This window comes from Mesocricetus auratus, unplaced genomic scaffold, assembly GCF_017639785.1.
Source record: "Mesocricetus auratus isolate SY011 unplaced genomic scaffold, BCM_Maur_2.0 Super-Scaffold_100010, whole genome shotgun sequence".
Classification (NCBI taxonomy): Eukaryota; Metazoa; Chordata; class Mammalia; order Rodentia; family Cricetidae; genus Mesocricetus; species Mesocricetus auratus.
In genome coordinates, this window is record NW_024429194.1 from 63238528 (window position 1) to 63262078 (window position 23551).

The 23551-nt window shown below is 46.4% G+C and overlaps 2 protein-coding genes across 10 annotated transcripts in view; one reads left to right on the forward strand and one right to left on the reverse strand.

The window, feature by feature from the left end:
* LOC101841425 (cyclic AMP-dependent transcription factor ATF-7) overlaps positions 1 to 18293 on the forward strand; it is a 102097-nt gene extending 83804 nt beyond the window's left edge. For 5 of the 6 annotated variants that reach the window (XM_040753713.1, XM_040753715.1, XM_040753714.1 and 2 more), the window contains 2 exons: positions 4016 to 4124; positions 7113 to 9544. In XM_040753713.1, coding sequence (XP_040609647.1) covers positions 4016 to 4124; positions 7113 to 7330 — 327 coding nt within the window. In that variant the 3' untranslated portion in view covers positions 7331 to 9544. Of the gene's footprint in view, positions 1 to 4015; positions 4125 to 7112; positions 16502 to 17486; positions 17669 to 17883; positions 18006 to 18100 lie in introns of those variants that run through there. The other variant, XM_040753717.1, reaches the window with a different exon arrangement.
* A 163-nt stretch (positions 18294 to 18456) lies between these two features.
* On the reverse strand, positions 18457 to 23550 carry Tarbp2 (TARBP2 subunit of RISC loading complex). Of its 4 annotated transcripts, none has more exons than XM_005067328.4 (9): positions 23347 to 23550; positions 22652 to 22821; positions 21477 to 21579; positions 20881 to 20973; positions 20292 to 20364; positions 20008 to 20125; positions 19589 to 19716; positions 19066 to 19267; positions 18457 to 18932 (listed from the first exon to the last, which is right to left on the reverse strand). In XM_005067328.4, exons 1-9 carry the CDS (start codon positions 23397 to 23399, stop codon positions 18775 to 18777), a joined length of 1098 nt encoding a protein of 365 aa, XP_005067385.1. In that variant the 5' UTR covers positions 23400 to 23550; the 3' UTR covers positions 18457 to 18774. The 4 variants fall into 4 exon arrangements, with proteins under 4 accessions (XP_005067385.1, XP_012966839.1, XP_012966841.1 ...); XM_013111385.3 differs by lacking the exon at positions 23347 to 23550 and adding an exon at positions 23113 to 23245; XM_013111387.3 differs by lacking the exon at positions 21477 to 21579 and having other exon boundaries at positions 20881 to 20956.
* Position 23551: the final 1 nt, after the last annotated feature.

The window sequence follows — 23551 nt, forward strand, 5'->3', positions numbered from 1 at the left end:
ACCATACCAATACAAAGTACTCATTTCCATACCATAATCCCCCTTTTTCCTTCAAGAAGAGATTGGTTGTGATCATTAACCAATTATAAACAATCCCATTCAAATGAAAACAAAGATTTATAAACAAGATGGGAATTAGGACGTTGCTCATTCCAAACTGCTTCATGCTGGAAGGGGGCGCTGTTCATACCATGGGGATCATGACAAAACTCAGAAACCTGTATAAGTCCTTATTTTCAGGGCCTGTAAAACTGCATCATCTTAGCTGTTTCAGTTGTTGGAACACCTGGTCCACTGCCTCCGGGGGTCTTGGTTCGTCAAACCACAGAAGCCTGGAAGGAATCCTCAGCTTTTCATTTTCTGTAGAAACATAAGCAAAATCTCCTTTCCCAAGTAACATATCCTTATACTTAAATTTTGAAGTCAAAGCATTTTCAAAAGATAGAAGTTGGATTAATTCAGCAGCATTTATAATCAAGTATACTTTAGCAGTTGTTCCTTCCTTAGCAATGAAAAAACTGAAAAAACACAATAGCGTACAGTATCCAGACTTTCTGTGTATTTTCCATCTTTACGTGGCTTATTTATTTATTATTATTACTCTATTTCTTTTACTTTGATTTATTTATTTTTCTCTGAGACAGGGTTTCTCTTTGGAAATCCGCCTGCCTCTGCCTCTGCAGCAAATCTACCGTCGTGTGCCACAACAGCCGGCTTCTCTACTTATTTAACACTTTGCCGTTTCATTTTGTGTCTCAATCTTACGTATATTTTTAAACACACTGTAAACCTTTAGAGGTTTTGTTCATCCAAGTCTGACTTTACTGTAAATCTTTATGTTTTTCTGGCCACGTGTCTTATCTGTAAAACCGAGGCTGTTTTAAACTGCTCTTTTTTTCCAAGATGGTGGGCGTAAGCATGACTCCAGCTGCTGGCTTGGAGATATGGTCACTGCCACTTCCAGCTGTACATACAACTTTTAAATCGTTAGCAAAGCTTCTTAAAAGAAACTTGTTGCCCTTTTTTTTTTTCTTTTAATGCCGAGTCAGGAAAACTAACTTAAGCCAGCCTCAAGTCTCTGCTTGCTGCTAACAAAACAGAGCCCGCCTGAGAAAAATGCTGCTACCAAAAATCTGTGCTTCTCTCCGTTCTTCTGTTTCTAAAATTCCTTTAAAGCTTTTTTCATTCTACGTGGAAATTCAGTCCCGCTCCTGATCACCATTTGTAAAGGGAAACCTTTTCCTTGAGAGAAGCCTTCCCGCCAGCCTGGTTCTAGAGCCGCATCAGTCCCAAATAAACACACAGGAGGCTATATTAATTATGAAGCTGTTGGCCTTTGCTTGTTTCTTACTGGCTAGCTCTGACTTAAGTAATTACCCCATAATTGTTAATCTAAGTATGTCTCTTACCGGAGAAGTTTCCAGGCTTCCTACCCCATGGTGTTACATCTCGACTCTCTGTGTTTCTCCTTCCCAGAGTTCTCCTGGACTCTTAGTCCCACCTATCTAGATTCCTATTGGCCAGCAGTGCTTTATTGACAAATGCACAGGACTTCCAACACAGAATAATTTTAATCCAAGCATTCTCTTGAATATTATTTTCCCTTCTTTGGTTTTGTTTTTTTAAGTATCTTTTATGGGCCAGTGAGATGACAACCTGAGTTCTACCTTTGGACCCACATAGTGAAACGAGAGAACCTGCTCCCATAAGTTGTCCTTAGATCTCCACACATGCACAGGAAACATGTGCATGCACCACATACATAATGCATATAATGTATAAACACATACAATAAATAAAATAAATTTAAGAAGGGGTCAGGAGGATGCCCCAGTGGTAGAATGCTTGCTACCAGGTGTAATGACTTGAATGTGATTTTCAGATCCCACTTCTTATCCTGACTCTCCCTCCCTCCTCCCCCCCCTCTCTCACACACACACACACACACACACACAGACACACACTGAAGTGCACATGTGCATACACATACACACAAAATAAACTTTAAAAAAGAATACCTTGTATTTATGCTTTGACAATTTCTTGCATGTATACAGTAGGGTTTTTGTTGTTGTTTTGCTTTGGTTTGGTTTTTTGGTTTTTCAAGAAGCGTCTCTCTATGTGTAGCCCTGGCTGTCCTGGAACTCACTATGTAGACCAGGATGACCTTGAACTTAGAGAGATCCACCTGTCTCTGCCTCCCCAGTGCTGGGATTAAAGGCATGCACCACTACCACCCATCATCTGAATTTTTTTAAGATTAAATTATTTATTACATATACAATGTTATGTCTGCACATATCCCTGCACACCAGAAGAGGGCACCAGATTTCATTACAGATGGTTGTAAGCCACCATAGGGTTTCTGGGAATTGAACTCAGGATCTCTGGAAGAGCAGCCAGTGCCCTTAAACCTCTGAGCTATCTCTCCAGCCCCCTGAATGTTTTATTTTTTTTGTTTTTGTTTTTGTTTTTGTAGTAGTAGAGTTGGATAGATTGTGAGTTGGTTTAAACATGAATGACATAAGAGTATCTCTTGGGGCCGGGCGTTGGTGGCGCACGCCTTTAATCCCAGCACTCGGGAGGCAGAGGCAGGCGGATCTCTGTGAGTTCGAGACCAGCCTGGACTACCAAGCGAGTTCCAGGACAGCCTCCAAAGCCACAGAGAAACCCTGTCTCGAAAAACCAAAAAAAAAAAAAAGAGTATCTCTTGGAAACCTTGTTTTTTTTTTTTAACAGCTGCATAGTATTACACTCTGAGTTTGTTAGGTTTTATGGATCAGTGGACACGAACACTATTATAATTGTTCATTACAATAGTATTGCTCCAGTAGAGCTCCAGTAGACATTGTGTTTACTTGAATAATAGTTCTCTTAAGGAGATTTCTAATCAGGTGGTGGTGGTGTACATCTTTGACTCAAGCACTTGGGAGTCAGAGGCCGGTGGATCTCTGTGAGTTCAAGGCCAGTCTGGTCTACAGAGCAAGTTCCAGAATAGCCAGGCCTATTACACAGAGACACATTGTCTTGAAAAATCAAAGAGAAAGAGACAGAGAGAGATTTCTTCTTTTTTTTTGTTTGTTTGTTTGTTTGTTTTGTTTTGTTTTTTGTTTTTTGAGACAGGGTTTCTCTGTATTGTTTTGGAGACTGTGTTCTGGAACTCACTCTGTAGACCTGGCTGGCCTGGAACTCACAGAGATCCGCCTGCCTCTGCCTCCCGAGTGCTGGGATTAAAGGTGTGTACCACCAACACCTGGCACAGAGAGAGATTTCTAAGGCCAAGCTTAGTGATTCATTCCTTTAATCCCAGCATTCAGGAGACAGATGCAGGCAGATTGCTGTGAGTTCCAAACCAGCCCAATCTGCATAAGGAATTCTAGGCCAGCCAAGGTTACAAAGTGAAACATTGTCAAAACAAACAAACAAGAATATATTTCCAGAAGTACACTTTCTTCTTGGTCAGAGAACCTTACATTGTTAGTTTGAGAGTAGTCAGTTTATCCCAGATAAGTCATTTTTCTTTTCCTGTTATGAGTCCTTACTTTTTTTTTTTTTTTTTGAGACAGGGTTTCTCTGTATTGTTTTGGAAACTGTCCTGGAACTAGCTATGTAGACCAGGCTGGCCTCGAACTCACAGAGATCTGCCTGCCTCTGCCTCCTGGGTGCTGGGATTAAAGGCGTGCACCACCTTACTTTTCATTGTAGACAATTTCTACCATTGACTTCATGACTGTTGTACCCCTGATCTCTCTGAAGACTTGCCAGATCATGTCCCAATTTGGGGAGGAGAATCTAGACAGCACTCTACCCTCACACTAAGATGGTCACAATATTGTGGTCAACATTAGAACAATGCTAAACTAAATATTATAATAAATGGTTTTCCATAGATACCAAAAAATTAATTCTAGTAAGTCCATACAAATGTTGCTGTAATGTTTTGATAAAGAGCCATTAGGAGTTTAAGAACAGAAGATGAATTGTCTTAGTGTTCTTTTCTTTCCTCCCCCTTCAGAATGAAGTCACATTACTACGAAATGAGGTGGCTCAGTTGAAACAGCTGCTGTTAGCTCATAAAGACTGCCCTGTCACTGCACTACAGAAAAAGACTCAAGGCTACCTAGGTGAGTGGTTCACAACCTAAGCAAAACCAGTTAGTTGGTAACCTCAAGAATTGAGTATTCTGGATGCTTATAATGCCATTCTATGTGGCATATCAGTCCTACCAAAATAAATAAAGAAATAGATAGATAGATAGATTTTTTTTGCCTTTATAATCCTATCAAGCAAGAGGATCAGTTGAAGTTTGAGGAAAACCTGAGCTACATGAAACTTTCTATCAAATAAACAAAAAATAAAACTTTGACAGTAATGCAGAATTATCCTAATTATCTATAATAGTTGGAGAGAAGCAGTAGCAATATTTCTTGGACCCATTTTATCTGCTGTCCTCACAATTCTCCCATGAAGCAGCTATTCCATTTGTAAATGAGAAAACTCAGATCATTTACCAGAACAGGAAAGTGGTAGGAGTCTTCTGATCCCAAACACAGTCTTGGCCTGGAGAAAAGACAAACAGCTGACAGTGTCTAAGAGATGAAGAATGGGGGCTTGAGGGCAGATTTCATCTTTACAATGGTCTTGGTTTCAGTTTGTAATCAGAGATGTCCATAGAATTGGGCTCAGCATTAGCACTATTATAAAGTAAATATTACAGTGAATAGTTTGCTGTGTATAATAAAAACTAAAAAATTCTAACTTTCCTTTACAGATTAAATAAACACATAGAAATATTGGATATAGCAAATAGTTTTTCCACTAATTGTCTTTATCATTTCAGAAATGTATTCTGAGAAAAAGCTTAGGACTCTTTATTGAATTATTTATTTAAATTTCAATATATACTTCAGAGTGCATTGATTTGTTAAGCAGGTACTGAGTTCCTGTTCTGTAGTAGGCACATACTGGGAATAACAGGAACCAAACAGATTAGGTTAGATCCCTGTCCTTGAACAGCTTGTATTTTAGTAGGTAAGAGCAGTAAAAGAAATAAGTGAAATATGTGATATATAGTAAGTGTAAAAACAAAAAAAAGAGCCGGGCGTTGGTGGCGCACGCCTTTAATCCCAGCACTCGGGAGGCAGAGGCAGGCGGATCTCTGTAAATTCGAGACCAGCCTGGACTACCAAGGGAGTTCCAGGACAGCCTCCAAAGCCACAGAGAAACCCTGTCTCAAAAAAACAAAACAAACAAACAAAAAAAAAAAACAAAAAAAAAGTACAGCTGGGAACTAGAGAGATTGTTCAGTGGGTAAGAGCATTTGCTGCTCTTGCAGAAGACCTGGGTTTAGTTTCCAACACTCGTGTTACAAGCTCATAACTGCTTGTAACTCCAGTTCAGTTTTAGATGCCTCAGGCACCAAGCATATACATGGTTTATAGATGTACGTGTAGCTCTGGCTGCCTTTAAAATCTGTATGTAGCCAGGCTGACCTTGAAATCACAGAGATCTGCCTGCCTCTGCTTCCAAAGTGCTTGGAATTAAAAGCATACACAACCATACCTGGCATAAATCTTAAAATAATAATATAGCTGGAAATGGTGCTACAAGAATATAATCCCACCACCGAGGAGGCAGAGACAGGAGGTTCATAAATTCAAGGCCATCCTGAGCTATACAGTGAGAGACCTTGTCTCAAAAACACAAAAAAAGAAGGGAAAAAAGAGTCAGGCATTGTGGTCCATGCACTCAGGAGGCAGAGGTGGGAGGACTACTGCAAGTTCATGGCCAACCTGATCTACACCATGAGTTCCAGGTCATGCACAAAGAGTCCTGCCTCAAATACAAAGAAACGCTAGTGTGGCTGGATGGGGACAGCGTCATTGGAATGAGATGGAGAAGTATTAGGAGCATTTCACATGCAGTCTTGGTTATAACAATGGCTTCAGCTTTTATATTGTAAACAGTGAAGGTGCAGCATGAAGGATCTGATACTCTGCCGGAGACATGGGGGGGGGTGCACACGCAATCTACCTGGACCAGTTATTTCAGATCCTCTTCATGGGTTAAAGAGGATAAGTGTTCTTCAGTATGCAGTCAATACATAGTTTTCTATTCAATCCCTGTAGTAATTCTGACTGTCCACTAAACAACTTATTTATTATATCAAAGATGCATTTAATTACTACTTTGAGGCATCGACATTATAAGGTACTTGACATAAGATAAGGCATTGTCCCTACCTCTCAGAGACTCATTGTGAACCTGTGAATGAGGTAAGAATAGATATCCCAGTAAATGGGCCCTGGACTAGGAGCTTCTGCTGTATACTCCAGTGCCCTTCCATGTGGATGATGCTCAGTAAATGTCTGATGAATAAATGAGTGTCTGCTCTGAAAGCCCAGAGCACAAGACAGTTTCTGGGGGTAATAAGGAAGTGTTTACAGAGGATGCAGGATTTGAATAAATAAATGTCTGCTCTGAAAGCACAGAGGACAAGACAGCCTGGTCTGCAGAGCTAGGATACACAGAGAAACCCTGTCTCAGATAAAAGAAAAAAGTGATTTGTTGATTTCTGTAGCTCGTGGGTCCACATCCCTTTAAAGGTTTTCTTTGGAAGAAACAAGTGACCTTCTCTGTGGTACTGGATCGAGGACAGGCTTTAGAAAGGGGCTTTTACCCACCTAGCAATGAAAATACAAGAACCTCCTCCATCAACAGGCAGTGGTGGTGTATGCATGCCTTTAATCCCAGCACTCGGAAGGCAGATGCAGGTGGATCTCTGCGAGTTCAAGACCAGCCTGGTCTACAAGAGCTAGTTCCAGGACAGCCTCCAAAGCCACAGAGACACCCTGTCTTGGAGAAGAAAAAAAAAAGGACCTCCTCCATCACAGTGCATTAAATGTGTGCTGTGCCCCACTTTGGCTCAGTTCTTGCTTCTCCAGGTCGTTCATGACTTGAGGTCAGGATTCTGGAGAGTTTTCTCCAAAAAGAAATATGGGATTCATTTTCCTTTGTGTTCTTTGTAATTATGACAAAAGATGGTCCTTCCTGTTTCCTTTGTCCTGTTTTCTGACTACTTGCTCTCTACTGTTTGCCCTCCTTCCTGGCAGAAAGTCCCAAGGAAAGCTCAGAGCCAACGGGTTCTCCAGCCCCAGTGATTCAACACAGTTCTACAACAGGCCCTAGCAATGGCCTTAGTGTTCGATCTGCAGCTGAAGCTGTGGCCACCTCGGTTCTCACTCAGATGGCCAGCCAAAGGACAGAACTGAGCATGCCCATACAGTCACATGTGATCATGACCCCACAGTCACAGTCTGCGGGCAGATGATGCCTCCCATGATGGAGAGATCCCCAGCCAGAGCTCGCCCGCCTGAGCCAAGAGAGAGATCAACTTACCCTTCCCTTCTGCCTTGGATGTGGCAGTGTGGGAGAGGAAGAAATTGTGTGTTGTGAGTATGGACAGATGTCGGGCTTTTCTGTTTAGCCACATGATCATGTATGCTTGACACCTGTACTAGGGGCTTCTGGCCCCAAGCCACATAGATTATCCCCCCATCAGTGGGGTTTCTTATGTACCTACAGCCAAAGGCCTTTCCATATGGTCTGAGCAATCATCCCTGGCCCTGATGCATGTGTACCTGTCTCTTAACACTAACCCTTGCACTTGTAGGTTTGGGGTTTCTCAGTGTCCTCTCCTCCCATTGAGCTGTGGCTGTTATCTTCTTAATCCTTACTAGCATGCCACTTCCTGCCAGATAGAGGGAGACTAGATTTGATGACATGTTACTTGCTGTCCCAACCCCAGAGGGAGACTAGATTTGATGACATGTTACTTGCTGTCCCAACCCCAGCCACCCCATGCACTCAGGACTTTGTCTCCCAATAGCTACTTATTTATCTTTCGCCCTTTCCTAAATTGCAGTGAAAACATTCACTTACTGAGAATGTAAATCCTTTGATGTATGAAGTAGCAGTATTTTCCACTTCTTTCATGTGCTTTATTCCTTATTTCTATCTGCTACCAAAAACAAACACAAACCAAAAAAAAAAAAAAAAAGTAAAACTCTGAGAGTTTAAATCATTTTTCATTTCCAAATCTGTTGGGTACCTCATTTTGTCTCTTGACTTTCCTTAGTCTAGTGGTGGGGTATTTCCTACCTCCCCACTATGCCTTGGGAACCTCATCTTGTGGCCTTATTGTTAGTGGCAATGAAAAGGGAGAGAGCCTGGGATCTAACTGGGCTTTCCCTGTCTCCTTCCCTACCCTCCAGTTTTAATCATCAGGGCAGACAGGAACAGTGTAACTTAAAACTCGTTCCATCAGGTTACTGGATTAACAATTCTTTTATGTTTTACAATAGTTTACTGGCTAAAGTCTACATATTGTCATCTTTGGTCATCTGTGTCCTCCTTCCTCTCCACTTTGTTCCCATATCCACATCAATGCCTTTTCCTACCATAGCTACTTTAGATCAACCCTCCTGGAGGTTGTCAAACAGGAGCTGCTTTAATTTCTTACTCCTGTTTTTCTCCTCACAGCTCTCAGCCTTCCTTCTTTTTTGAGATATGTCTTATACCCACGAGTGTCCATCTCCTTTCTCTTTCTCTACCTTCTTTCTCTCACCAGGCTCCTACCTTAGCCACTAGGTGTCTCTAGTCCTGAAATTTCTTTGAACTCGTTTTTTGTTGGTGCTGTTCTCTGTCCTGCAAATGTAGTGCTTGTCCAAGGCACAGGCTCAAGGGCTCTGAAACATTGTGGTCAGGGTCCTGAGCGGCTTTTGAGTATAAGAGTGAATGGAGAGAAAAGAGTAAAAAGTATAACCTCAGCAAAGCGCTCAGGATACGGCCTGTCTGCCTGGGAGATTGTTGACTGTGGCTATTGGCTACCCTTATTTGGTGGGTTCAGGGAGAGAAATACACCCCTCCTTTTCCTCATCTTTCCTTGGCTCTGAACTATGAAATCTCTTCCAGAGCCAGAAGCCTGTGGATAGATAGGTCAGCTTTAATAGCTCTTGAGTAGAAAACCCTCCCAGTTGTCCCAGGCTTCTGCCACCTTCTGCCATCTGTTCAAGCCAAGAGTCTTTCTGCCTCCATCTTAAATGTGCAGGGTAACTGCTTGCTTCCTTTTTTATTTTGTCTTCCAAAATTCATTGTCATGGAAAAATAAGAAAATGTTCTACCTTACATGATTATTTCCTCAGAGCTTAGATAGTGAGCCCATCCTGTGACATGTTCTGCTGCATTTTATGTAAGTTTTCCCTCCTCTTTAGGGTCAGTGCTGATCAGGCCACACCCAGTGAAAAAACAGGAGATAGTTTTCTCATTCTCTACTACCAGGGACTCAACAGGAACAGCCCCTGAGATGACAAGGCTAGCAAATGTCACCAGATGGTCAAGGGCAAGTTACCATCCCCAGGGATTTCACTTGGCTTTAGAAATTCACAGCCCTAGTTTGTGCTCAGGACTTCTTTGGATGGCTGTTTCTTGGGTTGTTTTCTTGTTTGTTTGTTTCCTGTGTATAAATTTTCTTTTTTTATTTTAATCTTTTTTGTGTGTGTGTGGTTTTTCGAGACAGGGTTTCTCTGCGGCTTTGGAGGCTGTCCTGGAACTAGCTATTGTAGACCAGGCTGGTCTCGAACTCACAGAGATCCGCCTGCCTCTGCCTCCGCCTCCCGAGTGCTGGGATTAAAGGCGTGCGCCACCAATGCCCGGCTTGTTTTTGTTTTTTAAGATGGGGGTTTCTCTGTATAGCCCTGGCTGTCTTGGAACTCACTCTGCAGACCAGGCTGGCCTTGAACTCAGAGAGATCCACCTGCCTCTGCCTCCCAGGTACTGGGATTAAAGGAGTGTGCCGCCACCACCAGGCTTTTTTTTTTTTTTTTAATTTTCTTAACTTCCTACTAGCAACCTTGCACTAAAGCATGACTGAGTTTATGGCTCCCAAGGAGCCTTCATAGACCATTGGCTATTTTTCTTCTCCCATCAGTCAAGAGTTTTTAAAGTTATGAGTCTGTGTCACTTCATCCATACCCTAACAGCCTACCCCCATGTGGATATCTAGTATATGTGGGGGTTCTTTGTCACTTCCTTTACTTCTCTGGAGTCTTTATTTTCATAGCAGGAAGTTAGTACTGGAGACCTTAATGATGTCAGGCACCACCAGAACTGTAGTAGAGAAGCAACCCTGAAATTAAGAAGGGGCAGGACAACCCCAGATACCTCTGTAGTCAGTTCTCAGTTTTACTATTAAAAAGCAAAACAAAACAGAGTGACTGCCTACAATGAAGCTTCTTTTATAGTCAAGGGAATTGTCACCTACATTATTGCTGCCATTGGTCACTATCCAGACTTATGTGAATCAGAACCAGAAATCATAGAGGGTGTCAATAAATCCTTCTTGATATCCTGTGATATGTCATAGAGGAGTCTCTGGCCATGGCTATTTGGGGTTCTGTGTGCTTCTTGTATTTGGACACCAATTTCTGCCTCTAGGTTTAGGAAATTTTGTGCTATAATTTCATTAAATAATTTGACTGTTCCTTTTGAGTTTGTCTCGGGTCCTCCTTCTACCCCATGGGTTCTGAGGTTTGTTTGATCTTTTGAGTATATCCCAAGATTTTTGGAGATGTTGCTCATGTTAATTTATATATAATGTCTGAATATATTATTGGCTCAGCTTTGTCCTCCATTCCCAAACTGCTTGATCTTATCTCTTGGTGATGCTTTCTGATGAGTTTTTTCACTTATTTCTTTAATGTTAATTTATGTTTGGTTCCTTTTCCATATTTGAATGCCCTCACTAAAATTTCCCTCTATATTTCTGAGTTCCTCCTCTAGCTCACTGTTTTGTTCACTTTGGAGTTTTTTGTATACACTCATGTGTATTTGAGACTTCTATACAGTCATTCGTCCTTTAAAATGAGACTCTGAATTCTTTCTCGGACATTTCAGCCATCTTAGTACTTTTGGTTTCCATTGTTCAGAGTTGGGAAGGAGAACTAGAAAGAACATGGCTCTTAACTTCCTTCCTGCTGATTAAACATCCTAAATCTGCCGCCCCCTCCTCCACTCCTGTCCATGGGTGTCAGCACCAGTCCACATGCTAAAGGGCGCTGTGCAGTGAGCCTTGCCTTGCTGCCTGCCTTCTCGCTCCCATCCTGTAGCTCTTGAGTCCTTTTCTTGATTCACTTCTCCCATCTCAGGGACCTACCCTCCCACACCATCATCCTGAGAGATGGAATGCCACCAAAAAGACACACACAATTCTTCTCTTGCTTCCGAGAGGCTCTATAAAGGTGCTAACTCCTGAGATTATGCCCCCCAGTTTGTCCCTTTCATAACTTTCTTCCCATCCCCAGATCACATATCTATTAATATTTTCTACTATATCCACAAAAAAGAAATGCATTATAGTCAGTCTGTTTACACTCCAGTCTTCTAGCTGTGTCACGCGTGCCTTTGTTGATGACCTCTTCCTTCTTTCTTTAGACATGTTTGTCCAGAGTGAGAGGTCAGAGGAGCAGGACAGATGAGGACCTTAAGGCCTATTAGAAGACCCCACCCCACTACAGTCCAGCTAGACATTCTTACAAATTCTGTTTCTCTCTATACACATGCATGTGCATAGACAAATCCTCCTACTCCAACCAGAGCAGTGACCCCACAGGAATGAGCACAGTGCCTACTGGCCAACATTACCACCTTCTGCACTGTTACTTTGAGGTAAAATCGTACCCCAGAATGAACAGTCTGATGAGAGAGAGTAGGGCAGGTTAAGGCAGCTTATGTCCTTGAGCATGCAAGTTTCTATTTTAGCTACTAGGTGTTTTTTTGGTTTTTGTTTTGTTTTATTTTGTTTTAATGTGGAGCTCATACACTATACCCCAGCTACTGATGAGTAAGGTTTTAGCTGTTAAGTGGCTGTGAGCACTAGTTTCATTGGCTTTACCTTAGGGCAGTGGTTCTCAGAACATGGTCCGAGAGCAGCGTCAGCAGCACCATCATCTGGAGCTTGCTAGAAATGCACACTCTTGGCCATCCCAATCTCCTGAGTTGGACACCCTGAAGGTGAGCTTTAACAAGCACTCTGTGCTTCTAGTTCACACTAATGCATGAGTCCCTGGGGTTTGGGATGACAAGGATTACTTTAAATGTGTCCTCTGCCTTATCATTGAGTTTTTTATTTCCCTCAGTCCCTCCCAAACAGCTACTGCCATATCACTCGTCTCAAATTGTAGGTTTGTCTTCCCTCCAGTCTGAGCTCTAAAATGTTCTCCTGCGTTGTTCTGGACAGGATTTACCATATTCCCTTGCAGGCTTCTCACTCTGAATTTTTGGTTACATTAAGAACCAGCAGGAAAGCTGGGAGTGCTGGGACACTCCTTTGATCCCAGCACTTCAGAGGCAGAGGCAGAAGAATCTCTATGAGTTCAGGGCCAACCTAATCCACATAGGGAATTCAAAGCCATCCAGATTTACACAGTGAGACCCTGTCTAAAAACAAACAACAAAATCAGCAGGCGCCATAGTTGTCCAGTTTCTCCCTGTGTATGTGCTCGCTCTCTCTCTCTCTCTCTCTCTCTCTCTCTCTCTCTGTCTCTCTCTCTCTCTGTCTCTCTGTCTGTCTCTCTCTCTCTCTCTCTCTCTCTCACACACACACACACACACACACCCTCCCTCTCTTGTGGGCAGGGAGATTAGCCTCCACTTCCACAGTGGAGTCTGCTACATCCTGATAAAGTATCTCGTGAGAAGAAAGAAATGTTTATCTATGAATATATCTTTGTTCACCTATATATTTTTGACATGTAGCAATACCTCTCCATCCTCAAGGAACTCAGCTCAGTCTGGGTCTCCCCAGGCTCCAGTGGTAGACCCTGACGGTGGGAGGATACAGTGCTATGGGCTGTTTTGTTACAAAATTGTCTTTTCTCCTTTCCCTCTACCCAATTCAGCATGACCCCTGTGAGCAGGTTCTCACAATCTCTTGGGGCGGGGCTGAGGCAGGGGCTTTGAGCTCATCTCCCTAACCATCCCTTCTTTCTTCCCCCATGCCATTTAGTAGTTATCACCCAGCCTTGCCTTCTCCCTCCGTCCTTTGCCCTGACATATACTGTGCCTTATTTATGCTGCAAATATAACATTAAACTATCAAGAGAATTACTGGTATGTTTCGTGCTTCCCTAATCAGACCCATGGGGCCCCGATCACTCCTGGTGACTAACTGGGCTTTTATGTCTGATCAACCACTCCCTTCCACTTCTTAGGGCAGAAGGAACAGAGTTCTGGTCTCTGCTTTCTGTAAGTAACATGGTGTTACAGAAGGCAGAATTCAGATCTTTGAACTGCCTCAGGCAAGGCATCACCAGAATACTGACTGGAGAACTTAATATATGCTTCATTTAAATGGGGAGTGGGAGTGCCTGAAGACCAGGAACCTTTTCTCTTTCAGTGTTTAGTCATCCATCACCCTTTTCCAACAATTGAAAGGAAGAAAAGTTCCTACTCTCAAGAAAGAGACTGGGAGTGTACACAGAGACAAAGTCAAGCTTTCTATAGAGGGGAGAAAGATCTGGAAAGATGTGCTTAGGACTACGTACTGCTCTTGCAGAGGATCCAAGTTTGGTTCCCACGTCCATGTTGGTTGGCTCATAGCCACCTATAACTCCAGCTCCAAGGGATAAGATGCCCTCCCTCTTCAGGCCTTCACAAGCATGGCACTTACCTGCACAACCCCCTCCCCAACACACACACACACACACACACACACACACACACACACAAAATGAAAAATGGAAGGAGGAAAAAAGCCTGGAAACGTGAGGCAGACTTTGTTTAGAAGCAGATAAAAGCTCACAGGTGATGCTCAAGGGTGAGGAAAGGACAGGTGGTCCACTGGTTCCTCTTGTGTCTGGGTATTCTTTTATGAGTACCATTGCAAGTGAACAGTGAGCCGGGCATTGGTGGCGCACGCCTTTAATCCCAGCACTCAGGAGGCAGAGGCAGGCGGATCTCTGTGAGTTTGAGACCAGCCTAGTCTACCAAGCGAGTTCTAGGACAGGCTCCAAAACAATACAGAGAAACCCTGTCTCGAAAAACCAAAAAGAAAAAAAAAAGAAAGTGAACAATGAGTCAGACTGAAGAACTTGATGAAAGACAGAACAGGCACCCCTGAGGTTCCTGGTAGGACAGTTCAAGAAGTAGATACATTATTGTTGGTCCTCACTGTGTAGGGTTGGCAAGATGGCTCCGCAGTAAAGGCACTTACCACCAAGCCTAAAGCTCTGAGTCTGATCTCGGGACCCCGAGGTGGAAGTAAAGAACTGACAATGTGCTCTCTGACCTCCACATATGCTCTGTGGGACATGTGACTCATCTCACCCCCAGACAAATGAGTAAATAAAGAAGAGGGGAGCACATAGGGGGCTCAAGAAAGAAAGAACACTTGGGAGAGGGCCCAGAGAGATGGCTCAGTGGTTAAGTGCTGATCTTTTAGAGGTCTCAGGTTCAGTTCCTGGTCAGGCAGCTCACAACTGTCTGGAACTCCAACTCCAGAGTATCTTATTCTGGACTGTCCTCCCCAGGTACCTGCACTCACATACATGAGTGCAGACATCCACACAACTAAAAGTAAGTCTTTGAAAAAGGCTAGCCAGGCAATGGTGGCGCACGCCTTTAATCCCAGCACTCGGGAGGCAGAGGCAGGCGGATCTCTGAGTTCGAGGCCAGCCTGGTCTACAGAGGGAGTTCCAGGACAGCCTCCAAAGCCACAGAGAAACCCTGTCTCGAAAAACCAAAAAAAAGAAAGAAAAAGGCCATTAGGCCAGTCTGGTCTACATAATTGCGTTCTAGGCCAGAGCTACAAAGTGAGACCCTATGTTTATTTGGTTGATGTGTTGATTGGTTGGTTGGTTTTCGAGACAGGGTTTCTCTGTGCAACGGCCCTAGCTGTCGTGAAACTCACTCTGTAGACCAGGCACCTGCCTCTGCCTCCTCAGTGTTGGGACTGAAGCTATGCACCATCATTGCCTGGCTAAGACCATGTACTTCAGTAAATAAATAAGAATCCTGGGAGTTGGGAATCCTAAAGCAAGACAGTGAAACAGATTAGGAGGATTAAGTTATGTTGAGGTAGAGGTGCCTACTCCACAGTTAGAAGTCAGCTGGCTTCTTTCTGAATGCAGCTTCAGCCCAGACCCTGGTACACCAGCAGTGTGGTACCCCAGAGTGACTGCTGTGCATTTCTTCCATTTACTGTTCACAACAGCCTCTTGATGACAGGATGCCGTTGTTTGGGTGCTGGAGATTGTGCTCACAGCCTCCAGCATGCAGGTTGCTTCATTTTATTGAGGATGAACTGAAGTTTACAGAAGTCACAGAGTGAATTAAAAGAGCAAAGAGAAAATGCTGAACTCCTGCCGGGCAGTGGCAGCTCACACCATTAATCCCAGCACTCAGGAGGCAGAGGCAAGTGGACCTCAGTGAGTTCAAGACCAACCTGGTCCACAGAGCAAGTTCCAGGACAACTAGGGCTACTCCGAGAAACCTTGTCTCCTGCCAGGTGTTGGTGATACACATCTGTAATCCCATGACTTGGGAGGCTGAGAACAAAGGTCAGCATACTAGGCTACATACAGAGTCCCAATCTTAGAAAACCACAAACAAGTTGGGCACGTGGTGGCACAGGCCTTTAATCTCAGCACTTGGGAAGCAGAGACAAGCGGGTCTACATAGCAAGTTCTAGTACAGCCAAGGCGAAATAGTGAGACCCTGGTTTTTATTTGGGGGTGGGCATTGGGCATTGGTTCTTTTTTTTTTTTTTTTTTTTTTTTTTTTTGGTTTTTTGAGATAGGGTTTCTCTGTATTGCTTTGGAGCCTGTGTCCTGGAACTCCTCTGTAGACCAGGCTGGCCTCAAACTCACAGAGATCCACCTCCTGAGTGCTGGGATTAAAGGCATGCACCACCATCACCTGGCATGAGACCCTGTTTTAAAAACAGACAGACAAGAGAAAAAAAAAAAAACCAAAACAACAGAAAGCAGTGAACTGTTACGATATGACCATAATGAATGACAGGTTCTATGGGAAAATCATGAGACAGAGCTTGCAGAATGTTACCCAAGCCTAGGCTGCACCATTGGATAGATGCATTGTATCTAGGCCATCCTGATAGAAACCCAAACTAGAACTGAGGGTACCCTCTGCAATAGAGCACTTGCCTAGCATACACAAGGCCCTGGATTTGGATTTGATCCCAGCACCACAAAACTAACTAAAAAACACCTCTTATCTAAAACTAAATGTAAGTAGGTTACAATAAAGCACTGCCCCTTGGTCAAAAAAGACAGGGATGAATGGAATGTGTGGAGGGATTTTCATGCAGGATGAAAGATGTTCTGAGACTCCATGGAACAAGCTAAGACCGCTGACGGAGGCCATCGAAAAGCCAAAGCCAGCTCAGCACAGGGAGAAGCGTGTCCAAAGAAAGTATGTGGAGATGGTAAGTTCCCTGGGACTGGAGGGGGGGGGGTTGGAAAGCAAAGGTAATCACATTGACATTTGGAAAATAACCAGCTCTACACTTTGCTACAAAAGGCATCCCAAATGATGCTTCTCATAGTAATTCACTTTACTGTTCCCTTATGTAAGTGAGGACAGCAAGGCTGAGAGTGTGGGCAGCTTGCTTGCTATAGTAAGTCAGAACGCTAACATGGTCCTTCTTCAGTTTAGGCTAGAGACATGACACAATGACACCTGCTAGGCTACAACTAGCTCCTTTGAAGGGCCCTTCCCTGACTGGACTGATTCTATCTTTCCCTGAAGCAGGACCCTAGTCGCTAGCTCCAGTAGCATATTAGATCCAGAGCCAGGCAGAGGCGGTGCTGATGGGAGGGAAGCCCCCAAAGAACTCTGTCCTTAAATCCTCCTAGATAAAAAGACTTGAAAAAGGGAATGGTTGGACCTGACAATAAAGAGTAGTGGCCACAAGGTGGCAGCAGAGCTCCAGCTGTGGAGTCCCAGTTCTCGAACAAAGACTGGCCATCCACATAATTTACAAGCCGCCTCTACTCACTAAGACTCCAAAACCCACCCTGTCCTATAACTCACTTTACTGTCCATAGGTAGATTTTAAGAGTAGGGATTCTATGTTTAACCTCTCTAGAAGGAGCAGGGATTGGGATCCTGCCTTCCCATCCAGGAAATAACACTCAATCCAGTCAGGAACAAGAGTTGATCAATTGAAGCTCTCCAACCTGTTGAAGGATTGGGGGTTCTTATAAGGTTCCCCCAGGGCCTAGCTCTGACAAACCGTCTGCAATTAATGATGCCTCCTGAGCTCTGGAGACAGGATTTATGCATCTAATAAAGTCTATAACTCCAGGCTTAGGCTGGGGTAGGAAACTGAGAGCAGAAAGTCCCCAAGGGGGTGTGGGGGGTTCCCAGGTGGCTCTTAATAGAGCCATGCATTTCTATTGCCTGTCTAGATCCCCCAGGCTGCTGCTGAGGCGGGGGTGGGGGACAGCAGGTATAAGAGGATGGCGTGCCGAGGGAGGTGGAGGGCAGCATGGATTCCAAGCGGGTTGCTGTGCTGCTGCTGCTGCTGCTGCTGCTGGACTGGGGCCACACTGCAGAACTAGGAAGCCGGGATGGAGACCAAGCCTTTGCAGTGAGTGATCACCCTTCCCTGCACCATTTCCTCCTCAGCTGAAACTTGTGATAAGGGTTTGCTGTTTCCAAGCTGCTAAGGCCTGCGTGAAGTATGGCTTCTAAGGGAAATGGCTCCTTAACCTATGCAAGTTGCCCCTGGACGCCATTCTTTTCCCCCATGACTTGTGTCCAGGAGGATATTGCCTTTCCCTCTCCGTCACCCTCTCGTCACAGGAAGAAGATGGGGGACGCTACCCATCACAGTATGCCCAGACTCCTGGGTCCCTCTTGCGTTTTCTGCTCCAAGCCATGGAGAGACCTGGCAGGAGCCCAGCCTTCCTGTTTCAGCCTCAGAGGTGAAGTTCTTCAGGCAGAGGCTGGGAAGGGCGGAGGAAGAGGTAAAGGAAGGTAAGACAGAGGGAGCTTCAACTGAGGATGAATCTCTCCAAAGGTTTGGCAGAAGTGCCTGGGGATCCTGGAGCAAAGAGCAACTAATTCCCCGGGCTAGAGAATTCTGGAGCCTGGCTGCCCCTCAGCGCTTTGGGAAGAAGTAACAGCCTCATCCTCTGTGATGTCTGCATGCAAAATCACCACCACCCTGTGTGCCATGTTTCTCCCCCAAATAAAATGGTCTGGCTTGTGAATGCATGTTTGGACAAGACTTTCAGGGACTGGGTGGAGCCCAAGGGCAAGAAGCATAGCCCCTTCACCTTCACGCAGTCCAACTCCCACATTCTGCTGAAAGGGTCCCCAACTCCCTGCAGCTAGCCTCCTGCTTGCAGCAAAAATAACAGGGAATCAGTAAAATAAACAAACACACCATGTTTATTCCTCTGACAACCACATGACCAAGGGCAGAGAAAGCAGGGTTTAGGAAGCCAAAGAGCAGCATTTATTCTGGACTCCAACAGAATTCCAATTTCCTTTTCATTCGTCACCCATAGAAGGAGAGCAGATCCTGTGCTGGCTGGGGCCCCGTGGTTCATGGCTCCTTGCTTGCCTGTGCCTTCCTCAGTCTCAAGGCAGGCAGTCTGTGCCAGAGGTAGAGACGGCACCTCTGGAGGGCTCCAGAGCATGGTTGATGCAAAAAGTGAAAGGCGTACATCCATCACTGCAGCCAGGATGTTACTTGCTACCGGCCATGATCCTGAGGTACTGGAGGGCGCGGCGAGCAGCCTCACCTCGGGCTGCCTCCCTGGTAGTTGCAGAACCATGGCACACAGTGGCTGGCTGGGTGGACAGTTCCACTAGGCACTGGCAGAGCCCACTCAAGCTCAATTCTTCTAAAAACCAAAAAAGAGGAGGCAGGCAGTGTGGGGGGGGGCACCAAATAGGGCATATGTCACCCTTCTCCTAACCCCTTTATACTTGCTCTGGTCCTGCCCCCTCCTCACCCAATCCCCTAGCTGGCCATACCAATGTCCAGGTAGCTGACATGGAAAGCCTGCTCCTCAGAGAGTTCACTAAGGACATTGCAGCAGGCAGAGCCCAGAGTCCCTAGAGAGCCCACAGAGCAACTCCGAAGGGACAGGATCTTTTCTCCCACAGAATTGCGCAGGGAATCCCAGGTGCAGCCTGGCCCCCGGTTCCGAAGTCCATCCAGGCGGGAGCTCACACCCTAATGAGATGAGAATGAGAAAGCGCTAAGGACTATGGGACCCAAGCCTCTGGCAGGCTCTAACTTCTGCAACCTGGTCTAGTGGCCAAGCAGCCTTCCTCACCCCAGTAAAAGTTGCCCACAGGGCTTTGCCCTAGGCGAGCTTCCACCATGAGTACAGAACAGGTTGAGGAGCTGCTGGGCTCACAAGCTCAAGAAGTCCTGGGGGTTGCTAAGAAGCAGGTCCAGACTCACTTCCAAATCTCCAAATCACAGACCCAACCCAATTCCCACCATGTCCTGCAATGTGAACCACATGGCAGGTCCACACAAGTCACTTACAATGGAAAAATGATCGTCATCAGGTTCCGCCTCGTTGCCATCCCTGGCGTCCAGGGGTACTGTGTGCACTCGAAGCAGCATTTTAGCTGCTGCATTACGCTTTGCCAGCTTTTTGGAAGTGCCACTGCCTGAGTGTGGGGAGGGGATTGTTGGACTTGGGGCTTTCTAACAGGCCAATGCTCCCCCCCCCAGAGTTATACTTAGATTGAGGGTCCCTGCAAAGAGGAGCAGAAGGCTGTCCTTTTAACTGAGAAGCTGGTGGGCCAGAGAGAGGGGGAAAGATAGGTAGGGGCAAGGAAGACACAAGGAGGGAGAGCTGAGCAAGGGGCTGCAAAGCAAAGAAAGCTGGGACAGAATGCAGCTATGCTCAGGGTCAGAGTGAGGCAGAGACAGGAGTAAGCCACCCTGTCTCCAGTTACCAATCTCAATGAAGCGCTCCACTCGGCAGGTCATGGTGAACTCTTTGCGGTGAGCAGGTCCAGACTCCTGGGTCACCATGTACTCTGGCAAACGCCAGCCCTTTTGCACCACAAGTTCCTTCAAAGGGAGACACCGGGAGCCCAAGGCTGAGTGAGGAAAGGCTCCTGAGCCACATGGCTTCTCTTTGCGTGAGAAAGATAATCACCCCTCCCACAGCACACACACCCCTGCCTCAAAGCCCTAGTTCAGAGACAGCACACACGAAAATGAAGATGAGGCACACCTGCAGAGCACCAACAGGGTTGCACTCAGACTGCTGAGGGGAGACAGGGGGCTGCATCTCCATGGGAGGGCTCCTGAAGGAGAAAGAGCCCAGACCAATGCTGAGGAAAATGGGTTCTTCTGGGCTGGTCATGGGCTCAAGTACCCACTGCTACCATCTCCCAATTTCTCACCAGGCAGGCAGCTATATCTGTCCAAATATCCAGTCTTGCTCCCCACACCCTTCCCCCATCAAGCTAACCCCTGCTAGTTCCCAGGGGCATTTTGATGTGGAAATACTTCAGCAGTATCCCCACAACAGAGGTAAAGGGTCTGTACAGTCAGTCCTGGAAGTACCTTCTGGGTCTCAAACATGGGACCTGCTGTAGCCAACTCAGAAAGTGGAGCCTGTAAAATGTTTAAACAATCTAATATCCTTCACATGGCTATTTAAATATCATAAATTACCTATCTCAAGCTTACCAATGAGCTGGTGCACGTTTTTTTCAGCTCTTCATTCTGTGTTTACTTCTCACTCTAACCTGCCTGGGTCCAAGGGCTATGAGGCTAGGGGCCTCCCTCCCTCTGAGATGTCAGGGAACTCAAGGTACCTGGTTAGTATAGCAGATGGAACAGGGACAGCAACTTCTGCAGCAATGACAGGAGTATCCTCAGGCAGTGAAGAGTCTAGGAGAGAAAAAGAACTTCCCAAGGGGAAGGGAGCCTTGGACTCACACCCATGTAGAAGGGAATGGGGTGTGAGGTCCTTCTGACCTTTCCATCCTGAGGGACCCCCCCATCCAGACTCAAGAGAGCCTCAGCAACAGCTCTTCCTCCTGGGGTCCTCTGCTGACCCACACTGGCTCAAAAGCCCTGAGGTGGGGTGGGGGTGGGGCCCAGAAAAGAGAGTTTCTTCCTACCCAACAAGCGCCAACCTGAATGTAGAAGAGGGAAAGTCACGTGGCTAGAACGGGAGCATTTTGGGATCATCAGCCTTATCAGCCGTAGTCTCCACCCTCTATGGCTAACCCCAGCCCAGAGCAGCCACCACCAATCAAAGGGGCTATTACCCTAGAGGCACCCTAGAGGAAATTCTCAGGAAGGGTGGCCATGAGTCACCAGGCCATGGCTTAGGAAGAGAAGTAGGTGGTGAGGAGGCCTGGTTCTCAGCAGAGCTTCTAGTGTGCCTTGACTCTTCCTCCCTCACCTGCTGTCCTCCAGGGCTGGTTCCAGCATGCTCCCCCCTTTGAGGTGTTTGAGGGCCACCTCAGCTGCCTTGTGCTTGGCTGCCTTCTTGCTGGGGCCCTGACCTAAGAAAAGGGGGTGTGGGCAATACTGGAGGTCACCAGCAGGACAGCAGAGAAACCAGCCCCCACAGCCTCTCTCCTTACAGCCAGGGGGAGTGAACAGCTCTCTGACCAATCTCCCCTGCCAGACTGAAGGGTTCTGCTGATTGCTGAAATAGCCTTTGTCCTAGTTAGTTTTAACTGTCACCTTGGCACAACCTAGAATCATCTGAAAGGAGAAGGTTTACTGAGGAATTGCCTAGATCAGACTGGCCTGTGGACATGTCTGCGGAGACTGTTTTGGTTGTTAATTGAGGTAGAGATGCCCAACCATTGTGGCACCGTCCCTTGGCAGGCGGTCCTGAATGTGGAAGCATGGAGCATCTGCCATGGTCTCTGCTGTGCTTCTGTGGCTGTGAAGTGAGTTCCTTGGTCAGCTGTAATGTTGTGTGGGGCAGCAAGGACCAGTTTCTCTCTCTGCTCTGTGGATATGAGCTCCTACCTTCCCCACAGTGATGACTGTAAGCCAATCGAGCCTTTCCTCCCCTAAGCTGCTTCAGCTCAGGTGCTTTATCACAATATAAATGGCCTTGAGCAGCCCTTATCTTTCAGTTAGCTCCCATAATTAAGTCATGCAAGGCAGGACTTCTGAGCTCCAACACTGGGGAGAGGGGAGGTGTCTTCCTGTTCTCTGCACAAGCACTTCTTTTCCCTCGATAAATAAACAAGCAATAGAGACAACAAAGGATCAGTTCTAAAGTCAAAGCTCCACTCTGCCACTTATTAGGAATGCTCCACTCATGGGTCAGTCATGCTCAATATGGGACATGAGGCCAGTGCTCCCCCAAATACCCATGGGGAGTTCAGTGTCTCATCTACTTTTCATCTAAGGTGGTAAGAGTAGCAGATCCCTGTGACATTTCCTGTTCTCACCAGTCAATCTCTCAAGTCCTATCCACCTTCAGACGGTGGCTTTCCCCCTGAAATCTCTCCATCCCTCCCTGGCCTTAAAGGAGAGGATGTGAAGCGATTCCACGATATTAAGCCACGGTCCTATGAATGCACACCCCAGCCAGGCTGCCCAAGCCTTCCTCACCAGTGCAGCTGGTGTCGCCAACGGTGACCCGGAAGGTGAAATTAGGCTGATGGGCTTGGCCCTCGGCTTTGAGAAGGTCGTACACGGGCGTCTTTCCTATTCTGGTCCCATACTCCTGAAGAAGGCTGATCGGGGTCTTGCCCGGGTTGGCGGCCAGCATTTGCTCTATGCTGGGAGGGAGGGGCACAGACCAGTATCACACTTCCCCTTTCGGCACCCACCTGACCAAGCACTGTCACATTCGACCTAGCCACATTATAGGGCCATGGATCCCCAGGCAGTATAGCATCCATTGCCTGGGCTAACAGTTAAGGCGCAGGAAGGAGGGAAAGCAAGGTCCTCAACCCCAAGACAAGTCGAAAATGTACTGTTCTCAGTTAAGGCGAGGGAGCCTGTGCCGTAGTGCTGGTTGGACATGCATTTCCCCCTGGCACAATGGAATTCGGGAACCCAGTACCCACCAAAAGCACTGAACATCGGGGCTTAAAGCTTCAGTGCAGTCTGGGAATCAAGCCAACCCCAAACTAGAGCTGGAGGCGGTGGCCACCGGCCCAGTGCATGCCGGGAACCTCTGCCCACTACCCCAGTGCTTGCTGGGAACAACCCTCAGGCCAGGTGCATGCTGGGGCTGCGCCGCTACCCTCCGCACCGCCTCACACTTTTCGTCCTGCAGGAGTCGAAATGAGGCAACTCACCTGGGCAGCCCGCAGCCTGTGGTAGTGCCGGAGCCCTGCTCCTCTTCACTCATTCCCTCCTCCGTCCCCGCGGGCGCCACCGTGACTACAGCCTCCACGCGCCCCAGTACACCGCCGACGAGCTAGGGCCGGGGCCAAGCCCGGAGTCGCGGCCGGTAGGGCCCGCCGCGGGGCATGCTGGGATCTGGAGTCCCCCGCCCATCCG